The sequence below is a fragment of the Petaurus breviceps genome, unplaced genomic scaffold, assembly GCF_028583685.1.
Source record: "Petaurus breviceps papuanus isolate PSGF00001 unplaced genomic scaffold, PetGlider_PUasm1.0 90919, whole genome shotgun sequence".
NCBI classification, from domain to species: domain Eukaryota; kingdom Metazoa; phylum Chordata; class Mammalia; order Diprotodontia; family Petauridae; genus Petaurus; species Petaurus breviceps.
Genome location: NW_027187378.1, coordinates 41,602,469 through 41,613,342, shown reverse-complemented (window position 1 = coordinate 41,613,342; position 10,874 = coordinate 41,602,469). Strand labels below are relative to the sequence as shown.

General features: G+C 45.4%; 1 protein-coding gene and 1 pseudogene across 1 annotated transcript in view; both read left to right on the top strand.

The window, feature by feature from the left end:
- The first annotated feature begins 235 nt into the window (after positions 1 to 235).
- Positions 236 to 8,278, top strand: LOC138152211 (DNA replication complex GINS protein PSF2 pseudogene; annotated as a pseudogene).
- Positions 8,279 to 8,627: 349 nt separating this feature from the next.
- Positions 8,628 to 10,874, top strand: part of ADGRA2 (adhesion G protein-coupled receptor A2) — a 63,904-nt gene continuing 61,657 nt past the window's right edge. Inside the window, exon 1 of the mRNA XM_069075924.1 lies at positions 8,628 to 9,314. Within this exon, the coding sequence (XP_068932025.1) occupies positions 9,058 to 9,314 (257 nt within the window). The 5' untranslated portion in view covers positions 8,628 to 9,057. The remainder of the gene's footprint in view (positions 9,315 to 10,874) is intronic.

Below are 10,874 nucleotides of genomic sequence, written 5' to 3'. Positions count from 1 at the left end.
AATAGCTAGTGTTCATATAACATTTTAAGTTTTGCAAACTTATCATATGTTATCTCATTTGATTCTTAATCCTGGGATGTAGGTACTATTATTATCCCCATTTTGCAGTTGAAGAAACTGAGGCAGAAGTTGTGACTTGTCCAGAGTCCTACGTAGTACAAGTCAACCACCTCAATTGCCTTTACAGGGAGAGATGAACAAATATTATTCTTCTTTATAAATGAATGTACGTGCAATGGGGCCTCTGAGATGGGTGAGTGGTGGATGGAATGACCCCAAACCCATAGACTCAGATGAGATGGAGTTTCTGGCCTAGAAGGATTATCATCATCCTCCATTTCAGTCTGGACAATATCCACCTCATCAGAGAGGAGCTGGGACCTTTTCATCCTGGTTTATCTGTGGAAGTGCCCCTTTGGTAAGCAATTAATGTAAAACAGAGACAGAAGCATTGAGGGATACCTCCCAGATGTTGAAAAATTGGAGGGGATGGCAACAAGACCAAAAAGAGGAAACATTACCCCTGATGCCCAGTTCCCAGTACATGGAACTTACCAAAATGTTGTTAAACCCCATGCCTCAGATAACCTGAGGCATATGAAATCCAGACCCTGATTGAGGATACACAGGGCAGTCTAATAGTTAAACTCTAGACAGTTTTGTCAAATAGCAAGAAACACTTGACAAGCTGGATAACCTGACTGTAATAGAAATCAACACCACAGGGCATTCCTTATACAAGTTCACAATTATGTGTTGCTAACTCTACACAAACTTTGATTTCTTCAAAAGAGCTCAACCCCATAATTTTTAGAGGAAAATGGTGTATTTAAAAGAGACCCCTTACCTTTTGCAAGGGTGAGTGTGTGTACCCCAAAAAGAAGGAGGGTTGGTACCTTGCCCACCTTTCAGGAATGAACTTCTACTTTCATAGTCCTTAAGACATAAAAAGTACATGGAGATAACATGCGGGCAAGCAGTGGAGTCCTTTTTCTTTCAGTAAAAGAAGCAAGGGGTTTGGGATTGATGCTAATCATTACACCTCCACCAATTTCGGAAGATGTTGTTCTGCCCCATATCTGTCTCAAGCAGACTCTGTTGCAAAATAAATTATTCTATGTGGCAGGTTTCTCTGATCTGAACAGAACCTATCATGCTGAGAAGAATGGTATGGTAGCGGTTAAAAGTTATTTGTTAGAGTTTTTTTTTTTATCCCTTACCGGCAGAATGTTGCTTTTCCCTTGAATGTATGAGCTTTCACAAGATACCAATAACATAGTAATAAAAATATGATTTAGAATTTTTTTAGAATAGCGTCATGGAGCCTCCCACCACTACCACCATCATCACCACAGAGCACATGTAGCTATTGGCTTCTGGAGGACATTGTGGGAGTTCAGGATGAAGAGTTCGAGGCTTAGCTTCTAGGCATTATCACTGGGAGTCTCCTGATTTATTGACAAACTGGAAGTTAACAATTGCACATTCCATACCTGGTAAAATAAGAAAATATTTCCACCTCTCTTAGATGAGCCCTCCAGGTGACAAGATGTGATCTCAGCAAGGGATGGAGAACAGCCTTACTCTACGTCCAACATAGTAGCAACGGATGTTTCTGCTGCTCATGGAGCAGGGTCTTGACTAGCCAGGCTCATATCCCTGGGTTCCTGGCTTATTTTCTCTCCATCTTATGTTTCCTTCCTTTAGCATTGGCCTTGTGAACATTGAATGGTCTGGAGAAATTATATCATTGTCATCTTCTATTGGCAAAATGGTTACAATGGTGTCCCCCAGAGCAGCAGTGGCTGGCTCCTAGGGAAGTGGAAGCATCAAATAATTTGGTCATTGCCAGGAAAGAGGCCCCTGGAAAGAACATTGGTCAAAGAGATGAAATGTGAAATGGCTAATTGTTGGAATTGCTAAACTGTGTTGGACTTTGATGAGACTTATATAGGTACAGCTTTCCAACAGACTTCAGGGGTAGTTACAAGTGCAGGGAAGGGCTAGTTCACTCATCTGGGGCATAGGTCTCCTCAAAGTTCTAAGAGAAACAATTATTCTAAGTTCTGAGATAGCAGTTGCTTGTTTTGAATGTTATAAGCTGCAGAAAACTGGAGCCAATGGAAAATACAGTAAGCTTCAGTGATATGAATATGAGATGAAGAATTGGAAAACACTTAGGTTAATCACTAGGGAAATAGAGATACCACAACTATTCAATGATTATGGGACGAGTATAAGTTACCTGATCGCAGACAGAAGGTGAGAATCTTGTTACTAACAAAAAGATAAGAGAGAGGGCTGGAATAGGAAAGGACATAACTAAGTCAACTAAGCCTGGAGTCAAGAAGACCTCAGGTCAAGTCCAGTCTCAGACATTTACTAGCTGTGTGACCCTGGACAAATGACTTAACCTCCGTCTACCTCAGTTTCCTCAACTGTAAAATGGAGGTAATAATACCACCTTACTCCGAGGGTGGTTATGAGGGCCAAATCAGATATTTGTAAAGCACTTAGAAGAGTGCTTGGTCTGGCACACAGTAGACACTTAATTAATGCTTGTTTGCTTCCTTCCTATTCAGTAAGTTCCAGTGATTCCCTATTGACTCTAACAACAATTATTATTTCATCCTTATCTTATCTTTTTCAAACTTTTCTAATTTTATAAATCTTATGATTCAGATAACCATTAGTATAGTAGTACAGAATAATTTATAAATAAATATATGTACATTTACAGAGAGTATATGCTCAGGTTTTTGTTTGTTTTACTGATGGTATACATGATTTTTTAAAAAAGCCTGGAAACTATTTTTAAAAAATAAACACATTCCTGGGAACAGCTCTGCTTCGATTGAATCTTTATAAATTGGATCATATGTTCAATTTGTTATACTGGTAAGCTCGGCATTTGAAGGAAACTGCTATTGAGTCCTTTAATAAAATAATCACACCCCTCCCTCTACCAGCCATTTTCCCTCTATTTTGATCACAGGGCAGTAGAGGTCAGCTAGTCCAACCTCATGGTCTTACAGAGCAGGAAACTGAGTCCTAAGGAACTATTTGAGGTTACACAGATAGTAAATAAGAGAAGTGGGATCCATACTCTTCGATCCCAGGGACATTGACCTCCTGACTGTTTACATGAAGGCACTCCAGCTCTCAGCTCCAGATATTTTCTCTGAATGTCTTCCACACCTTCCAGTGCTCTCCTTCTTCTGTCTACTGCCTTCCTTGGCTTTCTTTTAAGTCCCAACTAAAATACCACCTTCTACAGGAAGCCTTTCCCAATCCCTCTTAATTCCAGTGCCTTCCCCTTGTTAATATTTCCTCTTTATTCTGTATATAACTTGCTCTGTGTGTGTATATTATATATATATATACATATATATGTTGGCAAGTCATCTTCCCCATTAGATTGTAAGTTCCTTGAAGAGCTTTTTTTAAATTATTTTTTGCCTCTTTTTGTATTCCCAGTGCTTAGCACAGTACCTGGCACACAGTAGGAGCTTAATAAGTGTTTACTGAATGAATGAACTCAGATGCTCTGACTTTAAAACCCAATAATCTTTCTACCGTGCCATATTTCTTTTTTATAGGGCTAGAGTTTTAAAAACAGATTTCCTTAAAGTAAGATGAGTTCTTGTCCATTCAGACAAGAAGACAAAAAGTCCAGCTCTGGGACCTCAATGGAATGATTTCAGACGTTGAGCCCCCATGGCCTACAGCATACCTACCAGCTTATAGCTGACACTTGTCATTCTTTTAGCAAAGACAAAGCCTTTCAATAAGCAATTAGAGACTTGACTTAAAAGACTCTGACCTTGAGGAAGTGAGTCTGGGACTCAACTATAACTTCAGATTCCAGCGCTTTACGGTTTATAAAGTGATTTTGTCACAACCCTGTGAGGCAGGGAATGCTCACCATTTTACAGATGGGGAAACTGAGGCTCAAAGAGATGAAGTGATTTAGCCAATGTCACAAAACTAATATATAGCAGAAGTGGATCTCAAACCCAGGAACCCAGAACCACCTCCCTCCCACACCTCAGTAAGCCCTCTTTCTACTATATCTTAGGGCAGAGGCAGGTGGCTCTCTAAGTCCTCAAGTTCACTCCCTGTGGCCTCCAGGCAGAAAGTACAAAGCAAACAGTCAATCCACAAGCACATTATATATGCCAGGTACCTCTGGGTTAAACCTACAAAGACACAAGTGAAGCAGTCCCTGCCCTCAAGGAACTTCCATTCTCAAGGGAGTGAGAACATGAACACTTATCAGTATATAAGAAGATGATCGCTCCTTTTGGAAGAGCAAGTTTAGATACAGAAGACAGGAAGGGGTGACTGACAAGGAGGCAGCTGGGAGAAGACTAAGAGCATTAGGGATGCATAACCTTCCCCTATTTCACAATTTTGCCTGGAGCTAGTCTTTTTTTTAAATCCTAGGGGTATGTTAACCAACCCACTTCCCCTTTCAGCAAGTCGGGGTTTCCCAAACCCTTTGGTAAACTGGGATTATTTATCCCAGCTGGCCTCTCAGGAAGAGCGAGAAGACAAGGAGAAGAAAGAAACCAGACCAGAGAGAGATTATCTCCATTTGGAGACAATCTGTAACAATACTAGTTAATGCGCCAAGATTTATGAATTCCAACAAGAAAGCACCTAGTGAAGGAATTATCACCTCCATTTTACAGGTGAGGATACTGATTCTTCAAGACAGTTAGGAGGCACCGGAGATAGAGCACCTGGCCTGGAGTCAGGAAGACTCCTCTTCCTGAGTTCAAATCTGGCCTCAGACCCTTACTAGCTGTATGACCCTAGGCAAGTCACTTAACCCTGTTTTCCTCAGTTTCCTCATCTGTAAAATGAGCTGGAGAAGGATTTGCAAGCCACTCCAGTATCTTTGCCAAGAAAACCCCAAATGGCATCATGAAGAGACTGACATGACTAAAATGTCACAGCAAAAATACTGAGTTTCAAAGAAGCGAAGGGAATTGTTCTTTCACATATCAGAGGCCTGCCTGTCAGGACTTCCTGAGTCTAGCACAGAATGCTACAAGTATGCTACCCCTTCTCAGACACCCCAAAGAACTTCCCTGCTACTGCCTCCCAGCTCCAGAAAGGCAGTCATTCTCCACAAAAGCTGGGGCGTCTGCTCCCTGGCCCTGTCACAGATGAGGGAATCCCTGAGGACCTTTTTCTGAAAGAATTCCATTTCTTCTGGCAGCTACAGTCTGTGTTAGCCTGGGAAGGAGGACTCCTGCAGCGGTGGGGAGTCTATCCCTCTTCTCTATTCCTCCATTTGCAGTTGGTATTTATTTATTTTAGGAAACTCAATGAGCCTGTGCCTGCAATGGTAACAGTCTTCTGGAGGCAGGGAAAGAGAGAAAATAAGGAAGAATCGTAGAGCCAAGGATAGGACACTGAGCTTGCAGTGAGTCAAGACAAGGAGGGGGGAGCCCCCCCAGGAGGAGCCAACATGTGTCTTAGTATGGAAGCCAGTAAAAGGGAGTAATGGAGAACAGGCCAGCCTGCCCCCCAGCAGTGCTGTGCAAAGAGTAGGAGGTTTTTCCCAGAATATAGTGTGTGCTTTTTGTATCAGACTGGAGAAAGTTAGATTTGAGGGGGTTGGGAGGAAGAGAAGGAAAGGAGACTAATCCAGATAGCCCTTCTTTTCTCTCTTTTCCCTATGCTTCCCACCCCCAGAACAGAAAAGCTCCCCAAACTACAAAAGCTCTCCACCCACATACATACACACTAAAAGTCTCTGGTGTATACTAGTAAATTCTTGGAGTGAGATTGGTGATGGGATAGTAGTAATCTTGGGGGCTTGCATACTTTAGTTATATACATAGTGACCACATGTGGGCATGTGGGCAGAGTGCCAGGGCCCAGCCAGGTATTACTGTGGCCATCCCTGATTGGCTGAGAATGTGCTGTGGATTTTTAAACAAACCAATAGCCAATGCCAAAGAGGCCAGGAGCTGAGTAGAGCCAAGCTTGGGGCACTGGGGCCTGAGATGGAAAAAAAAAAAACCAACAAAACTGAGAGAAAGCAAGAATACACTAGAGGGTGTCTGTGGAAATGTGGTCAGTATTTGTAAGAAGGTCTGTGAAGAAATAGGATGTCCTTGTTAATTTTGGTGATGGAATTAGGGATTTGGGTGATGTATCATTTCACTACAAGTTCCTTCAATAGTTCAATGGATTCAGGATCCCTCAATGTGGGTATGCCCCCTCCTCTACCTTATGATCTCTCTTTTTCTGAAAAATCCTCCAAAGAAGATCCACCCAGTGAGCTAGATACCCTTTTCTGATTATTATTAACGTCAGTACTATATAAATGAGTAATGACCTGGGTGTGTATGGGAGGACACCAGTTACCTTGTCTACTCCTACATAGTTGAAGATTCCTGGTTGGCTGAAGGTATGACCAAAGATTTTTCAATTTATCAGCAAGCTAAACCCAGGTCTCAGGAAGTTGAGAAGCCTAAAACCAGCCAGGGCAAAGTCCAGAGAAGGAGATTAGCCATTTGCTGGTCTAGGACCAGGAAGGATTAGGCTCTTGGTCTGGCTAGGAAATATCTGAGGCCTCAGGCCAAGAGAACCAGACTGGGGTATGTTTATGAAGACTGAAAATCATCCAGTCATGAATGGGGTCCAGCATTTTTTCTTTACCATGATTAAACCCTCAATCTTCTCTATATGTTCTACAGGAGACAGCCCCTCTCACTGTGGAAAAATCACCCTAGGTTTAAGGCACTATGTGTCCATATCTATTCAAAAGCATAACTCACAAGCTACCAGTGGTATATTTACATTTTACTAATTACCTAGAAGATATAACTATTTCAAGGCAAAGACATTTTAATGAATAGTGAGAGTAAAATGAGAAAAATGTTTATATAACATTCACTGGATAAACCTGGGGCAGGCACATTTAAAGAGAATGTGTCACCAGTCAACACACATAAGGAACATGTATACATAACCACACATGTAGAAAGGGAACACATGATTCAGATTCTACAGATTTCTTCTGTTAATATCATTATACTGTTCTTTCAAGGTCTGCACCCGATAGATCCTGCTCTTTTCTGGGTTTGTGCTTGACCATCACATTGTATCTCTGCTGCACCCAATCCTCCCCTCCCTGTGTGTTTTTTATGTCTCTCTTTCTTTCTTTTTTTTTAAGCAATTGGGTTAAGTAACTTGCTCAAGGTTACACGGCCAGTTAATTTGTGTGGGTGCCAAGTATCTGAGGCCTGAACCAATCCCCGGTCTTCCCTCAGCCAGGGCCAGCACTCTTACTGCGCCACCTGGATACCCCTCTATATCTGTCTTTCTCTCTGTCTCTGTCTCTCTGTCTGTCTCTGTCTGTTTCTCTCTCTCCTTGATTTTTCTGCTCTCCTTTGGGCACATCATTCTGCTGGGCTCCTAGTCACTATTAAGTGCTATTCTCTGCTACAAACTTCTAGCTTTCCTTTTTTTCAGGTCTACCTGCAGACCATTTTAGTACTAGACTGCTAGGGTGCAGGGACTATAAAGCTTCTCTCTAAGTGCAAGATGACAGTTCTTTAGTAGCAAAGTTACAGAGGCTATGAACCACCTCAGTCAGGTGCCAAAAGGAAGAGCGCCTCTGAGTTGGATTAAGTTCTTTCTTTTAAGTCCCTTTGCCTGGAGGTATCAGTCCTTTGAGTCAGAAAACTGTCTGATTTAGGGTTAGACATTCCTGAGCTCCACTCTAACCAGCACAAATATGAATTTAAGTTAATCAGAACAAAAACTAAGTGAAGGAATCACGGCTATATTATCTTTCCCTTTCCTGGACCTCCTTTCTGCCTTTATTATGTATGTCAGTAGCAAAGGACCTCCACCTTTGCCTCTGCATTTGGGACAGATAAAAAATACTTCATTATTTTCTTTCATAACTAATTTATTCTTGTCCCTATAAATACATATCCTTGCTTTAAACTCAGAATGGCTCTGAAAGAGAATTAGATGGTTGGTGAAAAGTATCAGGTGGAGCTGGCTGTTGGGGAAGACAGTAGAAGGTCAGAGACTAGGAAAGAAAGACAAGAACTAATAATCTCAAGGCTGGTCAAAAGGTGTAGTCATGTTTTCCCAGGGGTCAGGAACCAATTTGCTTACACTGTCTTAGCATCCCGGAAGATTTTCTAGTAGAGAGTAGATAATACATTGTCAGGGACACTATAAAGGACATTTCTTCTCCTTTCATGTCCCAGTTGGCCTGCGTGAACTTCTGGGGCTCTTCTGATGCTGGGGTCCTAGGACTACCCGCCACTTAGGGAGCTTGAGAGCTGGAGCCGTCTATTCAGTCCCGCCTGTCGGCATCGAACTTTAGGAAATCTTCCCAAACTCGAACCTGGGGAACGTGGAGGGAAGAAAAACCCAGAAAGGACCGCAGACCAACATGCAAAGGCGACGGTCTCGGGGAGCCGCCGGAGGGCTCCCCAGGCATCTGGCGTCAGAAGTTGAGAACGAAGTGGCCGGTCAGGGGGTATCCGGGAGGCGCTAGGGCCTTGCGGATGGGTCGGCCAGTGCAGGGGAGGGAGCGAGCGAGGGAGGAAGGAGGGGGCTGGGGCTAGGGCAGGAGGCGGCGGCGGCGGTGGGAGAGGCGCCTGAGCTGCCTCCATGGCACGGAGCGGCGGCGGTGGCGGCGGCGGCGGCAGGAGCCCAGCCCTATCCGTTAGATCCCAGTGGAGTGCGCAGCGGGCGAGTGCCGCCGAGGGGATCAGCCCGGCGGGGAGAACAAGGCGCAGTGGCCGCTCCCGCGGGGCCAGCCCGAGCCGGAGCCCCTCTGACAGCCGCGTCCTCCCCTCCGGGGCGCGCCGGCAGGGGCCCCAAGCTCGCCGGACATGCCCCGTGGGCGCGGCGGCGGGGACCCCCGGGCTGTCCTCCGCCTAGGGCTCCCCGGCTGGCCCATGGGCACCCCCGGCCCCAGCTAATCGCACTCCCCCAAAGCCCGTGTCCGCGCCCGCCTCTGGTTGTACCCCCGTGCCAGCACTGTCCGTCCCCGCGAGGGACGATGGGCTGATGGGCGCCGGGGGCCGCAGGATGCGAGGGGCGGCCGCGGTGCTGCTGCTGCTGCTGCTGGTGCTGCTGCTGGTCCTGGAGTCCGGGGGTGCCCGGGGCTGCCCGGTGCCGATCCGCAGCTGCAAGTGCGCTGGAGAGCGGCCCAAAGGACTGAGCGGCGGCGCACCCAACCCGGCTCGAAGGAGAGTGGTGTGCAGTGGCGGGGACCTCCCGGAGCCGCCTGAGCCTGGCCTCCTGCCCAATGGCACCGTTACTCTGTAAGTACAGTCGCTTCTGCCTCGTTCCGGTCCCGTCCCACCTCGTCCCATCCCATCCATTCCCGCGCGGTTCTGACGGGACGGACTAGCAGACTGAGAAGAGTGCATGCCATCCACCTCTCTGTATTGTGCCCGGAGGCAGGCTGCCATGGGTGCTATTCTCCAGCTCCTGAGTGAGGGATTGGGAAGGGGAAAGGTGTTCTCTGGGACCACTGGACAGAGAAGTGCTGTTCATCAGTCTTTGGGTGTTGGAGAGGGGGCCCAGGCACTTTGCCAAAACCACGAATGCTTTGGAATGGAAAAGACATGGTAGCTCTTGGTCACCATATCAGATAAAGTCAGGACATTCCCCTGTCTCCTTTCCCTCCGTACTAGCTTGGTAGCTTTAGACTTGGGAACGGGCCATGGAGGGAAAGAGATGATGGCTGATTTGGTTGATGGTTCTCTACCGCCTCCCGCCCCCCATACTAGAGAATTTCCCCCTGCCCTTCCCAGTGGAGTTCCGGACAGGACTGACCAGAGGTTCGGATTCCCTACCTAGGTCATCCAACCCCTACCCCCAGCCTGCCAATTCAACCTAGAGAAGGGTTCTACCTAGTTTCAGAGAAATAGGGGTAGGGGGAAAAGGTGTCAGAAAAAAAAAATAGGAAAAAAAAAACTTGAGCTTCATCTTGTCCTTTAAAGATCTGAATGTTCTTAGTTCAAATAAATGTTTGAGCTATTCCTACTTCCTCTTACCTCCCCCAGGCAATAAATCGACTTACACAGAACCTAAATATTCGGAGCATGACTATGGACACAAACACACACTCATGTACACACACACACACATACACACTCTCTCACACATACACACACTCACACATACACACATTCTCCCTCTGTCTCTCTCTCTCTCTCTCACACACACACACCCATCCAGACACCATCCATCCATATAAACATTAAAATCCTTAACTACACCCTTCCACCCTCTCCTTCTGTCTTTTGGGCATAATAGATAAACCTCCAGTATTTATTCAGTAGCTTCTGCACAGAAGAGGTTGTAGGGAAATCTTTCTTCGTTGAGTGTGATCCTGGTCTTCTCTTTAGAAGGCTGACTATTGGTTTTATAGAAAAAGGATGTCATAAAGTCCCTTCATTGATGCAGACATAACACCCAATATTCGAATCCCGGGATCTGAGGTCACTGAAAATCAAGAAAAGACTTAGGGAACACACCACTCCCCTCAATTTCCTAAATAGATCATTCACTGGAAGTCCCTGAACAAGAACCACGAAATGTGGGTTCAACCCTCTCTGTGGTTTGTCACCAAATCAACCTAGACCTTTTCCTTCCCTTGTCTCCCCCAACAATCACCCACTTTTCCACCTTCCCTTTCCCAGAGTTGGGGGTTGGCTCATAATTGACACTGATTGTATTTAGAACAATACAGTAATATCTCTCTCTGGTTGGGTGAGTTCAGGGATGGTTCGATTCCTGACAGGACACAACTGGTCAGTCTATGACACCGTGTGTGTGTGTGTGTGTGTGTGTGTGTGTGTGTGTGTGTGTGTGTG